General features: G+C 40.7%; 1 protein-coding gene across 9 annotated transcripts in view; it reads right to left on the reverse strand.

Annotated features, from left to right (window-relative positions):
• ARHGEF9 (Cdc42 guanine nucleotide exchange factor 9) overlaps positions 1 to 22,200 on the reverse strand; it is a 202,132-nt gene that overhangs the window by 24,911 nt on the left and 155,021 nt on the right. For 8 of the 9 annotated variants that reach the window (XM_045470631.1, XM_045470624.1, XM_045470630.1 and 5 more), the window contains 2 exons: positions 20,548 to 20,677; positions 4,989 to 5,120 (listed from right to left, as the gene is read on the reverse strand). In XM_045470631.1, coding sequence (XP_045326587.1) covers positions 4,989 to 5,120; positions 20,548 to 20,677 — 262 coding nt within the window. The remainder of the gene's footprint in view (positions 1 to 4,988; positions 5,121 to 20,547; positions 20,678 to 22,200) is intronic. The other variant, XM_045470629.1, reaches the window with a different exon arrangement.

Genomic DNA, 22,200 nt, shown 5'->3' on the forward strand with positions numbered 1-22,200 from the left:
AGTGGGCCAGTTTTGCTCCAAGCTTGCTTCAGAGTCTGGGTTTCTTTTACCATGCTCAAAGTGGACAAGTTCAGTCCTGAACAAAAGGATGGGGTGGTTGCCATGTGCAGACTTTCACAATCCTCAAGAACACTTTGTGAGACTTATGGATAAACAGTGGGCCCTGTCAGTATAATCTAACTATAAAAGCAGGACAAGCTAAGGAGAATGGCTTGATGTGACCTAGTTTGATCTCATAAAGGCCTGAAACATGCCTTACAATACTTAATACAGATACACATAGACCTGAGAAGCCAGGTCTGGACCACACAGCTAATAGGTGGGTGCTTACCTGACTAGAATATAGGAAGCTTTAACCTCCCTTCTATTCCCAATTTCACCTGTGAGACAAGGGAACTGAAGAACTCAATAAAATCTGCTTTTAGCTCCCTTTCCTGCTTCTATTTTCACTAGGACCTGTATCCCCACCTCACTTTACACATGCCTTATAATGCAAACAGCATATGCCCTCCTTGTAAGGGACAAGGAGTTAATGATTTCTCTAGAATAAGTAACATCTAAGAAATGACAAGGACAGAATGACTGGACAGCTATTATATGCGTATTCCAGACAACTGTAGCTAGACATCTCAATGCCAAGGCCCCCCGTCTCCAAGGAATAATACCTGGGCCCTCATCTTTGTTCTAACTGGTACCTGAATGCCTTAGAGGACACATAAACCTCAATAACTGCCCCCAGACCCTGAACAAAGATGAGACTCCCCCCTTTCCTTTTGAGTCTCCCAGACACTCTGTATCTGCTCTCTCTCTCTCTCTCTCTCTCTCTATATATATATATATATATATATATATAAACTTTGCTTTCACCCTCCTGCTGGCTCATATTTGATTTCCATCATTTGTGAAGCCAAGAACACTCTTGGCTGATCCTGCAGTAACCCTTCAGGTCTCTGGACCCAGCCTGCCAGCATCACCTGCAGCTTTCTTTGTCTCTCAGTTGGTGTGTCATAATCATTGTCAGCTTTAAAAACCTTTACTGGTGTCCAAAAAAAATGGAAAGAATTTATGTGATCTTGGAGCTAAATTAAAAGCATCAACTGAAACTCCTATTGTTTCTTTAGGTATTTAAGGATAACAAGAAACTTGAGAGAATTCTGTTTCTGTGGTAGGGAAGCAAGACTAGAGATGTGTGTGGTTAAGGTTCTCCCTTTGCCTGCTCTTTCTAGCTCCCTAGAGGGTTGAACATGAGTTTTCAGGCATCAGCTTAGTTATAAACTCAGGTGTAGGAATGTTATAGGATTCATTAAGAATGACCCACTGTTCAAAAATTCCCATCAGAAATGGTAGCTAAGGCCAAAAAGCAGCAAGTAACATGCACAAAAAGAGTGTGAGTTAGAGTGTAAAGCCCTGGGTTTGAGTTTTATCTGCTTAACCTACTAGCTGTGGTTTTGGGCAAGCCATTTTATCTCTCTGAACTTCCAATTTTCTCAACTATGAAACTAGACAAGTCATCCTTACCTTGTAAAATTGTTGTAAATCTCAAATCTCAACATGCAGCTTCCAGGTCATGAGGCCAGCCTTGTCTGATAAATATGGTGCTGAGCTTTCTTGCTCCCCAACTGATATTTTGTAGGCCTTTAAAATTCCTTTTTGATAAACCTAAAAATCTCAATGCCTCTTTTAGTTCATTTAAATTTTCAAAATTAGTTAAATATTGTGACAAAGAAATAAAACAAAGGCAACTGAATATTTTAAAACTTATATAGCTACACCATTGTCCTTGGAAATTCCATATATCCTTTCAGGGTGGGGGTTGTCACAGATCTATACGTAGGCTCACACTAATGTGTCCTCCCTGCCCCCAACAATGCCTCCTATTCCAATCGTTCTAGCCTTCATGGTCAAATTTACACATTCTTCCTCCTCAAAGAAGCCTTCCCTGACTGCCTTCTCTAGCTCGTCACTGTGGTTTCCCTTCTCTGAATGCTAGCAGTGATTATGAAGACCCTTACACAACTTACATTCAGCCACCACACTGCTGAGTTGCATTAGTTCTGTTTCACAGCTTTTAGTCTGTCCATTTAAGCTGTACCCAATAGTTCTTCCTTGCTTTTGCCTTACTGAGGGGTTGTCCAGGGGAAGACAGATGACAAAGCCTCAGAAGTGTCTCTGCTCAGCTTCTGCACATGGCAAGAAGACAAAGCCCTCCTGAGCCCTGGTTGCCTGAGGTCCTATTGGGACCAGGCTGCCCAAAAGTCACTTGTTAATGATTGAGTGCTTTCATAGGGTCACAGTGAATAAGTGCTTGGTACAGATGTTATTTGGTCATCACAAGTTCCCTGCCTAAATGGGAGAGTTGCTAATAGGATGCCAGTCTTCCTCCTTTTCCCTTACACTCATCCAAGTTGGAAGATATTAAGGGAGCCAGTGCTTCTCCAGAAGGACCCTGGCAGTCTGCAGACAAGCACCAAGCCTAGCCATGGATCCAGCAAGGAGCCTATCCAAGTCTCTGATATCACATAATTCAAATAGCTGGGAGAAGTTTGAATTTGGTCTCACTGGGTATTCATGGGGTTTAGTAAGACACTGTAAAACATTTTGTATAAGTGACAGATGCTGCAATCTGGGGCCTGTAACTCTTAAGGATTGCTGCCTCTCTCACTTGCTTGTCAGTAAAGTCTTCCCTTTTTAGAGAGGGACACTATTTACTCCCCACCACTAGCCTGGACCACCCTGGGATTTCTCTCCAGATCTTGAGGAAGGCATGGACAGGACTTATATTTCTCATTATTATATTCCAATATCTAGAGTACATTCTTAATAACAAAATAATAACAGCAACAACGGCAGCAGTCAACACTTAGCATATATCATGTGCCAGACACTATTTCAAATGCTTTGCATTTTTCCCCAGCTTTATTGAGGCATATTTGACAAATAAAGATAATATATACTTAAGGTATACAATGCGATATTTTGATATAGGTATATGTTGTGAAATGATCACAATTATCAAGCTAATTAGCTTATCTATCATCTCATATGGTTATTTCTGTGTGTGTGATGAGAACACAAGATCTGCTTTCTCAGCAAATTTCAAGTATACAATACAGTATTGTTAGCTATGGATACCATGTTGTACAATAACTCTCCAAAACTTATTCATCTTGCATAACAAAAAGTATTTTACTCTTTGACCAATATCTCTCCATTTCCCCCACCCCCACCAGCCCCTAGCAACCACTATTCTACTCTCTGCCTTTATGACTTCAACTGCTTTAGATTACACATGTAAGTAAGAGCATATAGTATTTACCTTTCTTTGCCTTATTGTTTTAGTATAATATCCTCTAGGTTGATCCATGTTGTCACAAATGACAAAATCTCCTTTTTTAAGCTAATATTACACTGTGTGTGTGTGTGTGTGTGTGTGTGTATCACATTTTCTTTATGCATTCATCCCTTGGCAGCTAAATGCTTTGCATTTATTAACTTAAATAATCTTCACAAAAATCCTACAAGGTACATACTGTTGTAGCCCCATTTTATGAGGATATGTAGACATAGAACCATTAACTTACCCAGAAACAAAAGCTACTAAATGGAGACTTGGGCTTTGAGTCCATACTACCTGGCTCTAAACTCTGTGCTTGTTTGGGGAGCCTGGGTGGCTCATTCAGTTTCCCTCTCTCTCTACACCTCCCTCATTCTCATTCTGTCTCTCTCTCAAAAATAAACATTAAAAATTTTTAATAAAAAATGTAATATGTGTCTGTTTAATCACTGTATATACTGCCTCCCAACAAAGATTTGCTGAATGAATGCGTACTAACACCAAATAAACAGTAATAGTATCAATAGCTAGCATTTACTAAGTACTTACTATGTGCCAGGCACTGCAAATGTAGTGTTTAATTTAACCTCACAGCCTCTCTTCTATATAGATACCATTATTATTTCCATTTTGCAGATGAGGGAATAATACTAGGCACAGAGAATTTGTCCAAGGTCATACGGCTCATGGACAAAAGGTAATTGGTGCCCTTTTGTCTGGCCCTAGAACCCATGCTCTTAACACTATACTTCATTACTTCCCATTACCTCAGGTGATCCTCCTCAAAGCCTCCTGAGATGAATTCTATCATCAGCCTGATTTGGCACTGAGGAAAATAAGGGGATAAAGTTAAAAAACTGGCCCAAGTTTAGAGACAGTAGAGTCTAGGACCCATGTGTTCTTGTTTCAAATCCCCATCTCCTTTGTGCTCTATCCCCAGTCTCTTTTGCTATTGTTGCATTTCTGAGTTACAAATGGCTCATCCTCCAAGTCCGGCCCTTCAGTGAAAGAAGAAATGGCCCAACTGCAGAAGTTCCTTGAACTTTCTCCAGCGTTATCATACTCTATGTAATTCCTGATCCTTCCAGAATACAATTAAACCAACATAAATAACTAGTAATTATGACACAGAGGACAACAGAGTATGTCTGGGATGGTATAATTAAAAACAAAGAATACAGGGGGAAAAGCTGTTCAGGCCAACTTCAGGCTGTAGGAACATTAGAGGATGCCTGAGGAGAGAGGAAAGGAGATCTCCTCCTCTCCTCAGAAAAAAAGTAAATTGAAAGGGAAAAAAAGGAAACAAAAATCCCCAAAGCACCAAATTAACTTCCAGTATAATCATCTAAGGAAGAAAATAACAAAACATATGCATAACTAAACTAACAGGACAATCAGATGCAGAGGAGCAGAGACAGCCATCATGGAAGACAAGAAGATAGAAAACAAAGTCTTATTCTAGATTTTTAAAAAGGAAATTGACAAAGAGGGAAAACAGCAAAAGTTAAAGAAGCGGTCACAAAATTAGAAACCACTGATATCTTTCCCCACTTACTATAATGGCCACTTCATTGGGAGCTGGGGATAATGGAGAGGGAGGGGCTTATGCTCCTGAGGTGGCCATCTCCTTCAGGAAAGAAGGGGTTGGGGTTACCTTCTTGCAGAGGACCATCTGGTGGTCAAACAGAAAGAAGACCCGCTGCTGGTTGCGGCCATAGGGCTGGTAGATCCAGGCCATCTCCCCAGTGTAGATCAGCTCCGAGCTCCTGTCTAGGATGTCCTCACCCTGGGAAGAACATGTGATAGTGAGAGGCAGCCAGGAAGGAGGGATGGCCCTGTCACCTGCCTGGAAGCACCTAAGGCTGGGCATAGACTAGGGCAGTAGGAGTAGAGAAAAGGCCTGATGGGAGAGAGGGATAGAGAGAAGGTCCCCTGTGAAGTCCTGGAGTTGGAAAGACCCATACTTTTGTTTATCCTGAGGCCAAATGAGCCCTACCACCCAGGACTGCTATATAGTCCTTCTATGGCAGCTGCTTTCTAGCACTACAGGCACCAAGGTTCATTCTGGTCCCATGAGGTTCATATTCTCTCTCTCTCTCTCTCTGTCTCTCTCTCTCTCTCTCTCTCTCTCTCTCTCTCTCTTTTCCTCCTCCTCCCTTTTCTCTATGAATTTATCTTTCTATACCAGCCCTTCATGCCAGATCTAGTCTCTTAGTCTCTTTCTTGTACTTGAAGAATAAGCCTAAGCACATAACAGAAGTTTCTCTGCTTCCCCAATGAGTAAAAGGAGATAGGGGAGGCCAAGAAGGAAACAGTGATAGATGGAGAAAAAGAGAATACAGTCGCTGTCTTAAAATTGTTTTTTTTTTCCTTCTCCCCTCAGTTCACTAAAATATATTGATTAAATAGGAAACTTTACAACCACATGATTCTTTGGTCTGTTATTCACAGCCTGAAATGACTTTTCCTCCTTGCTACATAGTAAGACAAAAAAAGTACCAAGACACTTAACTCCTAGCTAATTCAATTCTACAGAGTTTCCAAGGCCCCTTTTTTTACAGCACCTCTGCTAGCTCAGAGGTATGTGGAGATATATGTCAGATGCCAAGCCAGATTTGTCCCCTATTCTCAAGGAGCTTACAGTCAGTGGAGGAAACTAATGCAGGTGTGCACAGAACTCATGGAATACAAGGCAAACCACAGCAAAGCTCTGGGCATAGGGGTGAGTGTTCTAGGACTTATATGAAGATATGGACAAAGACCAGTGGTCCAGTACTCAGGAGAATTAATATTAGCATCTATATGCATCAGAAATTGGGCTACATACCTTCACTCTAAACCTTCTAAGCCACAAGAGAACCCTGGGAGGGAGAGAATTTCTTAATCTTGTTTTATAGTCCAAGGTAGAGATGTCAGGTGATCAGCTAAGGTCACCCAGCTTGTTAGCTAGAGACCCATAACTCAACCCCAATTCTGTGGCTCCAGAAAGTATGCTCACTCTTTCCACTACATTATGATGTATCTAAGCCAGTCAGTCCCTTCTTTTCTCTGGGTTTCAGTTTTTCCAGATATTAAATGAGCTACATGAGGATGATATCCAAGGCCCTAGCCCTGATACTCTAATTCTAAGATGTCAGCTTTGCACCCAAAAGTTTCAAGTCAAGGTTACAGTAGACCCCATGCATCCCCCCATAAACAGTCAGAACAAATAGGCTAGGCATGGCAGTAGGCCAAAGAGAGGGGTAGCTGGAAATGGTGTTCTTGAGCATACCACTTTTTCAGTCTAAGGGATGAGAAGGAAAAGGGGAGCTCAGTGGAAATGTTTTCTAATAATATAACCTCAAAAAGAAAGTTAAGAGATAGTACTGTGATTCCAAGCTCTATTTCATGGGTATCTTGGAACTTAAGTAAACATTCACCCTTGAGAGGCCCACATACTAACAGAACTTCTGGGACAGGAAGCCCACAGGGTGAGGGATTTGTGCAGGAATTTCCTGTTGGGTGGATAAGGAGCTGAGAGTGGTACCAGTCTGCCAGGTCCCACCCTGAGGCAGGCCAGAAGATGTGCCACAGTCCACTTTGAATATGTATAAAGTGAAAAAAGCTATAAAAATGGGTCAGTGCCAAAGTTGGCCAAGATAACATTTTTTTCAGGATGACTTCTTTTTCCTTTTTCAAATTTTTATTTAAATTCTAGTTAGTTAACATATAGTGCAACATTGGCTTCAGGGGTAGAATTCAGTGATTCATCACATACAACATCCAGTGCTTATCATAAGTGCCCTCGTTGATACCCATCACCCATATAGCCCATCTCTCCCCCACATCCTTCCAACAATCCTGTTTGTTCTCTGTCTTTAAAAGTCCCTCATGGTTCGTTCCCCCCCCCCCACCACCATGTGTTCATCTGTTTTGTTTCTTAAATTCCACATAGGAGAGAAACCATATGTTATTTGTCTTCTCTGACTTACTTATTTCACTTAGCATAATACATTATAGCTTCATCCACATCATTGCAAATAGAAGGATGAATTTTAAAATTACACTTGCTAAACTGAGGATGATCGGACCAGGATACCACTCAATATCATCTTGTCCAGCTACCATAACAGACAGGAGCATTCTAGTTCTTTTTTTAAGTACTTGCCACACATAATTCCACTAAGAAAAAAATAAGAAAGAGAAAGAAAGAAAGAAAGAAAGAAAGAGAAAGAAGAAAGAATAAACTTGCCACACATAATGCCACCAAGAAAAAAAAAAACAAGAAGGAAAGAAAGAAAGAAAGAAAGAAAGAAAGAAAGAAAGAAAAGACAAGGAAAGAAAGACAAGGAAGGAAGGGAGGAAGGAAGGAGAGAGGAAGAGAGGGAGGGAGCGAGGGAAGGAGAGAGAGAGAGAGTGAGAGAGAGAGAAAGGTAAATATACTCCTGTGCTCACCAAGCTTATTGATACCAGGCAACTCACATATCTTCTCTGTGTGTTGGTTTCCTTATTTCTACAAAAAATGCAATCAAAATGATATAAAACACATGTAAAGAATATTACTAATTGAGCTTCAAGTGGAGCTTGACTCTGCTAAGGCTGTAAGTCCAGAGGGAGAGAGAAGTCCATCTTGTTGCTAGTTTGGTCAGTCTCCAAAGAAAGAGGAAAGAAGAGCACCAGAAACTCCAGACTGGTGCTGGCTGAAGCCAAGTCCTGCCAATTCCAGCCAATTCCAATGCTATAAAGGGTCAAATTGTGCCAAGGTAGGGTCGCAATGTGGCTGTGCTACACTGAGTTTCCTAATCCTTAAAATGAGGGTAATAACAGGGGCACCTGGGTGGCTCAAGTCTGTTAAACATCTGACTTCAGCTCAGGTCATGATCTCATGGTCTGTGGGTTCAAGCCCTGTGTCACACTCTGTGCTGACAGCTCAGAGCCTGGAGCCTGCTTCAGATTCCGTGTCTCCCTCTCCCTCTGCCCTTCCCCACTCACGCTCTCTCTCAAGCTCTCAAAAATGAATAAACATTAATAAAATTAAAATGAAAGAACACAGAAGATGGTGGCGTAGGAAGACGCTGGGCTCACCTTATCCTGCTGATCACTTAGATTCTACCCACATCTGTCTAAATAACCCAGAAAACCACCAGAACACTAGCAGAAAGGACTCTACGGAGCCAAGCATAGACAAGAGGACCACAGAAGAGGGTAGGAAGGGTGGAGAGGCAGTGCATGCTACACGGACTGGCAGGAGGGAGCTGGGGCGGTGGAGGGGTAGCCCGCCCGGCAAGGCAGAGCCACAGAGTCTGGCTTGCAAAAGCAGAGGGGCTGGACTCCTTGAGTTCTGACAGCCAGCAGGACTTAACCTCTGGAATGTTAAAAGTCAATGGCTCTGCTCTTGGAGAGCGGGGAGGGTAAGAGTGCACTGGGAGGGAGAGTTGTTGAGCCCCAGAAGACACAACTCACCTCGGTGGGGAACAAAGGCACTGGCAAGCGCCATCTCCCTCTCCCATCCCCCAGCTGAAACCCCAATCCCTGTCATGGAACTTGCTCCTACTGAGCAAACACTCAAAGCTGTGCTTCTGTGGACCCATTCCTCCAATGGATCTGCCTCCCTCCCAGTGCTGCAGGGCCCCTCCGAAAGGGGACCACCTAAGGCAAAGCCAGCTAAGCCTGCCCTTCCCACCACTGTGCACCTTGCAGATCAACCCCGGCTAACACCCCAGATCCCATCAAAGCATCACCACAAGCCTGGCAGTGTGCAAGTAGCCCAGAGAGAGGCCACACCACTCCACAGTGAGTCCTGCCCCTGGGAGACGGGAAGATAAGGTACACACCATTCTGACTGTGGCCTCAGCAGTGGGCTGGGGAAAGACATCCAGTCTGACTGTGGCCCCACCCACCTACACAAGTTACTCCGGACAGTACAGGGGAAGTGCCCCGCATTTTGGAGACACCCCAGGGACTACCCAAAATGACAAAATGGAAGAATTCTCCTCAAAAGAAACTCCAGGAAGTATGGACAGCTAACAAATTGATCAAAAATGATTTAAGCAATATAAAATAACAAGAATTTATAATAATAGTCTTAAAATTAATCACTGGGCTTGCAAAAAGCATAGAGAACAGCAGAGAATCTATTGCTACAGAGATCAAGGGACTAAGAAATAGTCATGAGTAGCTAAAAAAAATGCTATAAATGAAGTGCAAAATAATTCATAGGTGGCCATAGCACAGATTGAAGAGGCAGAGGAGAGAATAGGTGAAGTAGAAGATAAAATTATGGAAAAAGAAGAAGCTGAGAAAAAGAGAGATAAAAAAAATCCAGGAGTCTGAGGGGAGAATTACAGAACTAAGTGATGCAATCAAACGCAATGATATCCGAATCATAGGAATTCCGGAAGAAGAAGCTAGAGAGAAAGGGGCTGAAGGAGTATTTAAACAAATCATAGCTGTGAACTTCCCTGATCTGGGGAAGGAAAAAGGCATTGAAATCCAAGAGACACAGAGAACTCCCTTTAGACGTAACTTGAATCGATCTTCTGCATGACATATCATAGTGAAACTGACAAAATACAAGGATAAAGAGAAAATTCTGAAAGAAACTAGGGATAAACACGCTCTAACCTACAAAGGGAGACTCATAAGACTAGTGGCAGACCTATCTACTGAAACTTGGCAGGCCAGAAAGGAATGGCAGGAAATCTTCAATGTGATGAACAGAAAAAAAATATGCAGCCGAGAATCCTTTATCCAGCAAGTCTGTCATTCAGAATAGAATGAGAGATAAAGGTCTTCCCAACAAACAAAAACTGAAGGAATTCATCATCATTAAACCAGCCCTACAAGAGATCCTAAGGGGGATTCTGTGAGTGAAATGTTTCAAGGACCGCAAAGTACCAGGGACATCACTACAAGCATGAAACCTACAGACATCACAATGACTCCAAACCCATATCTTTATATAATAACACTGAATGTAAATGGACTAAATGCTCCAACCAAAACAGATAGGGTATCAGAATGGGTAAAAAAAAAAAAAAAAGACCCATCTATTTTCTCTCCACAAGAGACTCTTTTTAGAGCTGAGGACACCTTCAGATTGAAAGAGAGGGATGGAGAACTATCTATCATGCTACTGGAAGTCAAAACAAAGCTGGAGTAGCCATACTTATATCAGAAAAACTAGATTTTAATTTAAACGTTGTAACAAGAGATGAAGAAGGGCATTATATAATAATTACAGGGTCTATCCATCAGGAAGAGCTAACAATTATACATATCTATGTGTCAAATATGGGAGCCCCCAAATATATAAAACAATTAATCACAAACATAAGCAACCTTATTGATAAGAATGTGGTAATTGCAGGGAACTTTAATACTCCACTTACAACAATGGATAGATCATCTAGACACAGGATCAATAAAGAAACAAGGGCCCTGAATGATACATTGCATCAGATGTACTTGACAGATATATTCAGAACTCTGCATCCCAAAGCAACAGAATATACTTTCTTCTAGAGTACACATGGAACATTCTCCAAGATAGATCACATACTGGGTCACAAAACAGCCCTTCATAAGTATACAAGAATTGAGATCATACCGTGCACACTTTTAGACAACAATGCTATGAAATTTGAAATAAACCACAGGAAAAAGTATGAAAAACCTCCAAAAGCATGGAGGTTAAAGAACACCCTACTAAAGAATGAATGGGTCAACCAGGCAATTAGGTAAGAAATTAAAAATATATGGAAACAAATGAAAATGAAAAGACAATAATCCAAACGCTGTGGGATGCAGCGATGGCAGTCCTGAGAGGAAAATACATTGCAATCCAGGCCTATCTCAAGAAACAAGAAAAATCCCAAATACAAAATCTAACAGCACACCTAAAGGAAATAGTAGCAGAAGAACAAAGCCACCCCAAACCGAGCAGAACAAGAGAGATAATAAAGATCAGAGCAGAAATAAAAAATATAGAATCTAAAAAAAAAAACCTGTAGAGCAGATCAATGAAACTAAGAGATGGTTTTTTGAAAAAATAAACAAAGTTGATAAACCTCTAGCCAGGTTTCTCAAAAAGAAAAGGGAGAGGACCCAAATAGATAAAATCATGAATGAAAAAGGACTTATTTCCAATTATTACTTATTACCAATTATTCCCTTATTATCAGGGAATACCGTGAAAGATTATATGCCAGCAAACTGGACAACCTGGAAGAAATGGACGAATTCCTAAGCACCCACACTCTTCCAAAACTCAAACAGGAAGAAATAGAACACTTGAACAGACCCATAACCAGCAAAGAAATTGAATCAGTTATCAAAAATCTCCCAACAAATAAGAGTCCAGGACCAGATGGCTTCCCTAGGGAATTCTACCAGACATTTAAAGCAGAGATAATACCTATCATTCTCAAGCTGTTACAAAAAATAGAAAGGGAAGGAAAACTTCCAGACTCATTCTATGAAGCCAGCATTACTTTGAATCCTAAACCAGAGACCCAGTAAAAGAGAACTACAGGCCAGTATCTGTGATGAATATGGATGCAAAAATTCTCAACAAGAGAAGAGCAATTCGAATTCAACAGCATATAAAATGTATTATTCACCATGATCAAGGGGGAATTAGTCCTGGGCTGCAGGGATGGTTCAACATTCTCAAATCAATCAATGTGATACATCACATTAATAAAAGAAAAGGAACCATATGATCCTGTCAATCAATGCAGAAAAAGCATTTGACAAAATCCATCATCCTACCTTAATAAAAACCCTCAAGAAAGTCGGGATTGAAGGAACACACTTCAACATCATAAAAGCCATTTATGAAAAGCCCAAGGCAAATATCATCCTCAGTGGGGAAAAACTGAGAGCTTTCCCCTGACATCAGGAAAACGACAGGGATGTCCACTCTCACCGCTGTTGCTTAACACGGTGTTAGAAGTTCTAGCGTCAGCAATAAGACAACAAAAGGAAATCAATGCATCAAAATTGGCAACGATGAGGTCAAGCTTTCACTTTTTGCACATGACATGAGATTATACATGGAAAACCCGATAGACTCTAGCAAAAGTCTGCTAGAACTGATACATTAATTCAGCAAAGTCGCAGGATACAAAATCAATGTACAGAAATCAGTTGCATTCTTCTACACTAATAATGAAGCAACAGAAACACAAATAAACTGATCCTATTCACAATTGCACCAAGAATCATAAAAGACCTAGGAATCAACCTAACCAAAGATGTAAAAAATCTGTATGATGAAAACTATAGAAATCTTATAAAGGAAATTGAAGAAGATATATAGAAATGGAAAAACATTATGTGCTCATGGATTAGAAGAATAAATATTGTCAAAATGTCAATACTACCCAAAGTTATCTACACATTCAATGCAATCCCAGTCAAAATTGCACCAGCATTCTTCTCAAAACTAGAACAAGCAATCCTAAAATTTGTATGGAACCACAAAAGACCACGAATAGCCAAAGTACTTTTGAAGAAGAAGACCAAAGTGGGAGGCAACACAATCCCAGACTTTAGCCTCCACTACAAAGCTGTAATCATCAAGACAGCATGGTATTGGCACAGAAACAGACACAGAGACCAATGGAATAGAATAGAGACTCCAGAACTAGACCCACAAAATTATAGCCAACTAATCATTGACAAAGCAGGAAAGAATATCCAGTGGAAAAAAGACAGTCTCTTTAACAAATGGTGCTGGGACAGCAACATGCAGAAGGATGAAACTCGACCACTTTCTGACACCATTCACAAAAACAAACATAAAATGGATAAAGGACCTGAATGTGAGACAGGAAACCATCAAAACCCTAGAGGAGAAAGTAGGAAAACACCTCTGTGACCTCAGCCATAGCAATTTCTTACTTGACACATCCCCAAAGGCAAGGGAATTAAAAGCAAAAATGAACTATTGGGACCTCATGAAGATAAAATGCTTCTGCACATCAAAGCATTGTTTCAAAGGAAACAATCAACAAAACTAAAAGGCAACCAATGGAATGGGAAAAGATATTTGCAAATGACATATTGCAGAAAGGGCTATTATCCAAAATCTATAAATATCTCACCAAACTCCACACCTGAAAAGCAAATAATTGAGAGAAGAAATGGGCAGAAAACATGAATAGACACTTCTCTAGAGAAGACATCTAGAGGGGCGCCTGGGTAACTCAGTCGGTTGAGCGACTGTCTTCGGCTCAGGTCATGATCTCACGGTTTGTGAATTTGAGCCCCGCGTCGGGTTCTGTGCTGATAGCTCAGAGCCTGGAGCCTGCTTCTGATTCTGTGTCTCCCTCTCTCTCTGCCCCTCCCCCACTCATGTTTTGTCTCTCTCTGTCTCAGAAATAAACATAAAAAAAATTAAAAAAAAGAAGACATCCAGATGGCCAACAGGCACATGAAAAGATGCTCAACGTCTCTCCTCATCAGGGAATTACAAATCAAAACCACACTCAGATACCACCTCACACCAGTCAGAGTGGCTACAATGAACAATTCAGGGGAGTATAGATGCTGGCGAGGATGTGGAGAAACGGGAACCCTCTTGCACTGTTGGTGGGAATGCAAACTGGTGCAGCCACTCTGGAAGACAGTGTGGAGGTTCCTCAAAAAATTAAAAATAGAATTACCCTATGACCCAGCAATAGCACTGCTAGGAATTTACCCAAGGGATATAGGAGTGCTGATGCATAGGGGTACTTGTACCCCAATGTTTATAGCAGCACTTTCAACAATAGCCAAATTATGGAAAGAGCCTAAATGTCCATCAACTGATGAATGGATAAATAAGTTGTGGTTTATATACACAATGGAATACTGCGTGGTGATGAGAAAGAATGTAATATGGCCTTTTGTAGCAATGTGGATGGAACTGGCGAGTGTTCTGCTAAGTGAAATATGTCATACATAGAAAGACAGATACGATACAGTTTCACTCTTATGTGGATCCCGAGAAACTTAACAGAAGACCATGGGGGAGGGTAAGGGAAAGAAAAAAGACATTAGAGAGGGAGGGAGTCAAAACATAAGAGATTCTTAAAAACTGAGAACAAACTGAGGGTTGATGGAGGCTAGGATGGAGGGTAGGTTGTGTGATGAGTATTGAGTGTTGGGCACCCATTGGGATGAGCACTGGGTGATGTATGGAAACCAAGTTGACAATAAATTTCATATTAAAAAATTAAAATTAGGGTAATAACAGTATCAATCTCATTTGCCTGTTGTGAGGATTATGTAAATTAATATATTAGTGCTTAGGAAAGTACACTTCACACTGTAAGTTCTACAGAAATGCTAGCTATTATCTTGTCCATTATCGTGTGCTTTATATCCTGTGTCACACATATTCTTATTAATACAGCAACCCAATAAGGAATGCACTGTTATCACCCAAAAAAAAAAAAAAAACAAAGTCAGAAAAATTGGGAGTAATTTCCCCAAAGTTGCAGAATCCAGACGAGAATCCCTCCAAAGTCCATGTTCTAATCCACCAAACCACAGTAGAATGGCAATCCTTAGTGGAAGAACCAGCTATGTTGGACGATTTCTGAAGTGAGACTCTCAAAAAACTTGGGTTCTGAGCCCAGTATTGCCATCAACTCATTCTGTGCCCTTGAGAAGTAACTGAAACACTCTGTATGTTTTCTCATACAGAAATGAACAATGGATAATACAACAGTTCCCACTTGGTTCACTTCATATGGCTGCTTGAAAGCACAAATCAGATCACATAAGGAAAATGGCCCTTTCAGAGTTCAAATCTCACCCTTTGCTTCCTCTACCGCACTTACACTATAAATTACTTTGCCTTGTCCCCCAAAATGCAATCCCCTCCCACTCCCACCTCCACCATGGAAATTCTGTTTTATTCCATTCTACTAGGATTTTGCACATACTATTCCCTCTGTCTGGAACATATTTTCTCCACTGGAAAACCAAGGCCACATCTCATTCATCTCAATAGCCCAATGGCCAAGACCCCATATAGTTACAGGCTGATTGTTCTGATGGGAGGTTGTGGCATGAGCAGATCCAGGGAAAAAAGTACAGGGGACGTTCCATACTTTTCATACAGTTTATCTTCAATGCTGCCTATTGACAGGAGGGCAGAGAAAAAACAAATCCAGCCAGCTCCACACTTAATCTCCTGGTCCTAGAAGTGTGTCTCATCAAGCCACCTTTGCTTTTAAATAGATGTTTTTGCTACTTCCATCACATTGGGTTTTTCTATTTCCTCTGACTTTCTGGATTCAATCGTCTAATGGTAAACTGGAACAGGCCTTTGTGTATTACACAAGCAGTCTGTGAGGGTAGGGGTGTCATAACAATTATATACAATTAAGTTCCCAAACATAAGCTGCAAATTTGGGCTTTTGGTAAAAATCTCCAGGGGGAAAAAAGATTAAAAGGAAGCTGTCAGGGATATGTTTCTTCTCCCTTCAAGTAGATCTAATGAGTGGGAAGGGCAGCAATGTGACAGTTCAACAAACATCAGTATCAGAGAAATTAGAAATGTAAATTTCCCTGAAACTGTAGTCCTTGGAAACAGGTTCTTCTCCCTGCTTCTCCCCTAAGCTGCTCTAAGGCATTGATTATTACTTAGAGGTATGGGTGATACTTACTTTTTTATGTAGGTTTTTAAAAAATTTCTTTTAATTTTTATTTAAATTCAAGTTAGTTAACATATAGTGTAATAATGGTTTCAGGAGTACAACTTAGTGATTCATCTCTTACATATAACACTCAGTGCTCAACACAAGTGTCCTGTTTAATGTCCATCACCCATTTACCCCATACCCCTACCCAACACCCCTCCAGCAACCCTCAGTTTGTTCTCTGTATATAAGAGTCTCTAATGGTTTGCATCCCTCTCTCTTTTTATCTTATTTTTCCTTCCCTTCCCTTATATTTATCTCTTTTGTTTCTTAAATTCCACATATGAGTGAAATCATATGATTTCACATTGTCTTTCTCTGACTGACTTATTTCACTCAGAATAATACATTCTAGCTCCATCCACGTTGTTGCAAATGACAATATTTAATTCTTTTTTGATCGCCAAGTAATATTTCATTGTGTGTGTGTGTGTGTGTGTGTGCACGCATGCATGTGTGTATGGACATAGACATACATACATATATACTACATCTCCTTTATCCATTCATCAGTCAATGGGCATTTGGGTTCTTTCCATAATTCGGCTATTGTTGAGAGTGCGACTATAAACATTGGGGTGCATGTGCCCATTCAAATCAGCATTTTTATATCTTTTGGATAAATACCTACTAGTGCAATTGCTAGGTTGTAAGGAAGACCTATGTTTGTTTGTTTGTATTTATTTATTTATTTATTTATTTATTTATTTATTTATTTATTTATTTATTTTTGAGGAGCCTTCTTCATACTGTTCTCCAGAGTGGCTGCACCAGTTTGCATTCCCACCAACAGTGCAAAAGTGTTCTCTTTTCTCTTCATCCTTGCCAACATCTGTGGTTTCCTGAGTTGTTAATTTTAGCCATTCTGACAGGTGCAAGGTGGTATCTCATCATTTTGATTTGTATTTCCCTTATGATGAGTGATATTGAATATGGGTAATCCTTTCACTCATCCATTTATTTTTTAGGAGCCCTTGGAGGTAGGGAAAATCAGGGGGTACTTCATGAACTCTAGTCCTCATAGGCTGGCAGGGAGCAAGGATGATAACTAGAGTTGATCAAAAAGACCCAGAATATTTATGGAATAAGCTGAGTCACGTTCAGGTCTGTATATAATAAAAAGCCTCCTATTGTCTAGCCAGATATTCTGATTTAGTGAGTAGGTACCAATTGCCTGTTTGCTGCCAGCCCTCCACTCTATATCCCAATTCCTCTTCAAAGGACATTAAGCTTTGAAGATTTCCCTTATGACTCTTCTTTTTAATTTGACAAATTAAGCTGTTATTATTATATGGATGGTTTTGGCAGCCACCCTGTTTGTTCAAACATCTGGGGGAGGCAAGGGAATGGTGGAGATAGCAAAATACTGCTTAATTTTCTTGATTTGCAAGGCTTATCCACAGCAGCCCTCAGCAATTTGGCAGGACCTCTCTTTGCTTGTGTAACTGTTTGGACAGATAGCACATACAAAGAACCTATATCAGGGAACCAGTGAGGTTGGGTCACTTATGTCAATAGCTAGCAAGCCATGGAGTGGACATGTCCTATTGCCTTTTCAGGGTGGTCCTCCAGCACTCATCCACTTTTAGTCATACTAAGATTTTGTATTTTCCCCATGAGGCAGTCTTACTGCCTTGCTTAGATATGGACACTTTACTGCAAAAATAAGTCCTTTCAGTGTCACAAGAGAAAGCAACTGGGCTGTGGGAAGCAGAAGGTTGAAAGAGTATATAGTGCAACAGTGAAAAGAATACTAGAGAGTGAATCTGGAGACCAGAATCAAATTTTAGCTTTGCCACTGACTTGCTGTGTGGTCTTGGTCAGGAATAGGTGTCTCAGACTTTCACCATCATTATAAGGCATGTGTGTATGTATGTACATGTGTATGTATGCACATATGCATGTCCATAGCCAGAATTGTTGATGGGGAGGGGAGTCCTCTAAAAGCCCTGATGACAGACATTCTAGAAGTCTTGAAGACTAAATATGATGAACATGACAGAAACCTTAGGCTTGCCCTCTGAAATGTACCCATCAGGATTCACTACAGAAAAAGCTTCCTATAAGACAACTCCTCTGGAGCTAGTGAGTTCCACAGTGACCCAAGAATCTGAAAAGGGAATGATGAGTAATTTTTCTTCTTACCAAATTAGGTGAAGAAGGGATTCACCAAGCAACAGGGTGTCAGTGTTGTACATATGGGCTTGGTTGAGATTTATAGGACCAATCAATCATGCTAACAAAGGAGGCAGAGAGTAAATATTATCCCATCAATCCTATTCAAAATTGCCTTTTTGTTTCCCACTCCCCACTTCTAGACAAAAACACATGAAATTCCTTCCTAGATGTGGAGTCTTTAAATCATAGTTCAGGGATGCCTGGTTGGCTCAGTCAGTTTAACGACTGACTCTTGATTTTGGCTCAGATCGTGATGTCAGGGTTGTGAGATTGAGCCTTGTGTTAGGCTCCTCGCTGAGTGTGGAACCTGCTTAAAATTCTCTCTCTGCCTCCCTCTGTGCCCCTCCCCTACTCTGTCTCTCTCTAAAATAAATAGGTAGATTTTTTAAAATCTTAAAAAAAATAAATCATACTCAGTGCTTTCAAGTTTGGTATTAATGAGGCTTCCTAGATAGGTGGAGGAATTTCAACCTATTATTCGTCCCCCATGGCTCCAACTTCAAGACTGGAGCCCCAGAGCATATGGAGGAATTATATATTCCAGACATTGGGAAGAGGAAAATATTTCAGTGAGTATGGAGACAACTGCTGCTGAGAACCTCCTCTCATAGAGAGCACCGCAGGGGTAAAGGGAAAGAGGGCTGCTAACCAGCCACAATTTCAGTGTGCCTTAGAGTTGATGTGTTTGCTAGAGGTCATTTGGTCTAGCCCTCTGCCTCTGATCAGGCAACTAGCCAAAGTAAGCCAGATACAAGGGAAGGAGGATCCATGATTCCCTAGTAAGTTTGGGCCAGTGCTGGTTTCCTCTTAGGAGCAATTGTGTCTTTATATAGGTTCATTTCTTTATCTTCATCTCAAACAATCATTACTATTTTCTACTCTTTATGGGAACATAAAGATTCTTCAAATAGATTTATCTTTCAAATAAGACTAAAAAAATATGCCGAATGCTCAGAATTGTGGTGTTTTCCAGCCATCTACATTAAGAAGGATCAGAGGTGGGGCACCTGAGTGGCTCAAAGATTCGATTTGGTTTCAGCTCAGGTCATGATCTCACAGTTTCATGGGTTCAAGCCCCACATCGGGCTCTGCATGGGCAGTGGGAATCCTGCTTGGGATTTTCTGTCTCCCTCTCTCTCTGACCCTTCCCCACTCACACTGTCTTTGTCTCTCTCAAAATAAATAAATACACTTTTGAAAAAAGGATTAGAGGTAGAAGAATAAAGGAAAGATTTTTTTTTCTAGACTGTGGTAAATAGCTGTTTGCAGGGCTGATGCTTACTTAATCTCTTTAGAATATGCTAAACTGCTTGAAATTTTAGGGAGCTACTAACTCTCAATCACAGGAAATTATACCTCAGTTGAGGCAAGTGGAACAGGGAACTGGCTCAACTTGTACACTGTGACTATGAAGCTTAATATTGCTGACCCCTCCTTGGTAGCATTTCCAGCCTCTCCCATCTTGGTTATGTTAGCCTGTGGACTGTCAGATTTCACAACTTGGGTCTGAGAGATAAATGTAAAATGTCATTACCCCAGTTCCCTTGGTGGGCAAAAGAGACAAACACTAAATGGTATACTCAAGACACATACCGTGAGTCCTTATAATTCACAGCTCTGTTTTATTGAACAGAAACCCAAGAACCTCAACAGAGCAGTGACATTACAGAAGAAAAAATCTCCATTTATTTGTTAGGTTGTATATATCCTCTGCAAGTGAATATCTAGAAATGAAGGCTTTAGTGACTTCAGCCACTGAAGACTTTCTGAGTTCAGAGAAGTGGCTGTTTCTAATGAAATGGAAGGCTTTCAGGAATTATTTTTATAAGCAGATGATAAAAAAGATAATTTGGTCTGTCAATAGTGCAGGAGTGAGAACCTTGACTTCAAGTGTGCAAGCTTGGGTAGACCCTGTAAAATGTGTCAGGATGAGGTAATCTCACCAATAGAAAAAGAAGTATGTTGATTGACCTGCACCAGAGAACCAACCTTATAGTCTGTGTCTGGGAGTGAATTAGAACATACTACTTATCCAAGTTTTTATCTGGTGGTGATAAAACTCCAGGGCTGGAAAGAGGCTTGAAAGTCTATTGAGTCAATCCAATTATTTCCTGGCAACATCCAAAGAGATGAACCTTTCATTTATTAATGAAGTGTTGTCTCAAAGATTTCTCCAACCTTCTTATAAAGGCATTGAAGTACACAACACTTCTCAGTAGTAGAAAGTTTTTCCTTGGCTCTAATCTAAATCCTTTCTGCTGCTCTTCATATTTAATTTCTTTTCATCCATCTGTGGCTACGATGTGATGTTCTAGATGAGCTATTCAGACTCTACAATGCCCCTGTTGATAAGGATCCTACCTCCCAGTCTAGGACAGATGCCTGCCACTGGGCAATCTTGTCGATATTCTCCAAACGCCTCTTGCGCTCATTGATCTGCTGAGTCACGTTTCTCATGACAGCCAGAGCAGCTGCCACATACCTGTAGTCACTGTGAAGACACAAAAGTACAAGTTCGGTAAATCAATGTGTTAGAGAACCAACTGTTGGGTACCAACCCTAAAGTCCATTCCTCTCTTCTTAGTAACAGAGCCCTGATTTTCAGATGGAACCCATGCCACATGGAGTAAAAGATTATATTTCCTATATTTCTTATAGTAAGGGGTGATTATGTAACTAGTCCAGTGATATGTAAATAGAAATTTTGGGCAGAAATTTTCAGAAACCTCCTTTAAGGAAGATAGCATACCCTTCTTTGGCCCTTTCTCAATCCTGATGCTTGGAATGCAGATGTGATGGTTGATGTTCTAGCAGCCATCTTGGACCATAGGGACAAGGTTCCTTCTCCTAGGGATATGATAACAGAAAGTTGGGAGGAACCCAAGTTTCTGATGACCATAGAGCACCATAGCAGTCATGGACTGCCTACCTGTAGACTTTTTTTATACGAAAGTGAAATAGACCGGGGCGCCTGGGTGGCACAGTCGGTTAAGCGTCTGACTTCAGCCAGGTCACGATCTCGCGGTCCGGGAGTTCGAGCCCCGCGTCAGGCTCTGGGCTGATGGCTCAGAGCCTGGAGCCTGTTTCCGATTCTGTGTCTCCCTCTCTCTCTGCCCCTCCCCCGTTCATGCTCTGTCTCTCTCTGTCCCAAAAATAAATAAACGCTGAAAAAAAAAATTAAAAAAAAAAAAAAAAAAAAAAGAAAGTGAAATAGACCCCTATCTTTTTTTAGAGCATTATTTTTGTGTCCAGTCTGATATAACCAGCCAAGAATCAAGAAAGCAGCCTTATTCATGGCATGGTCCAGAACTTTACCATACTTTCTATCACTTATTTCTAGGGAATTCTGCCAAAAGTCACTGTGAAATAATATCCACTCTTTTCTTCTAGTATGATATAATGATAGGATGTAGCATAGTGGTTAAGAATAGACTCCAGAGCCAGACTCTTTGGGCTCAAATGCTAGTTTTGTCACTGACTACTTGTATGGCCTTTGTCAATTCTCACAACTCTCTCAATGACTCAGTTTCCTCATATGTGAAATGGGGATAATTATAGTAGTGTTTGTTGAAGGTTTAGTCATCTATATAAATTGTTTTACTCTTGGTTTATAGTAAAAGTTGCCGTATTATTAATACAAATCAAAGTGCAACCTTTAGGCCAAGTTTCCTGGGACTGTGGATGGCCTACTTGTTGAAAGTTATACCACCCTGCCCAGTTTTCTCTGCTTGTCTGATCTGATTTCCAATCAAATGGCTCCTGTGAAAAGCAGATTGAAAATGATATCCCAGTCATTTGGTGGAGCTTTAATAGACTGACAGCGTAAGAGGATGAGTTATGAATCAGTCTTAACTAACCTTTACTTAAAAAAAAAAGCTGAACATATTTTGTGGTCATTAATCTGCTCACTGTCCCAGCACCAATTTGAAAGAAGAAAGGAGGGGAAAAAAAGATACCCAGTAACTTTTTCTTTCCTAAATCATTGAAGTGTAAGATGGTTGACCAATCATAGGC

This window comes from Leopardus geoffroyi, chromosome X, assembly GCF_018350155.1.
Source record: "Leopardus geoffroyi isolate Oge1 chromosome X, O.geoffroyi_Oge1_pat1.0, whole genome shotgun sequence".
Taxonomy (NCBI): domain Eukaryota; kingdom Metazoa; phylum Chordata; class Mammalia; order Carnivora; family Felidae; genus Leopardus; species Leopardus geoffroyi.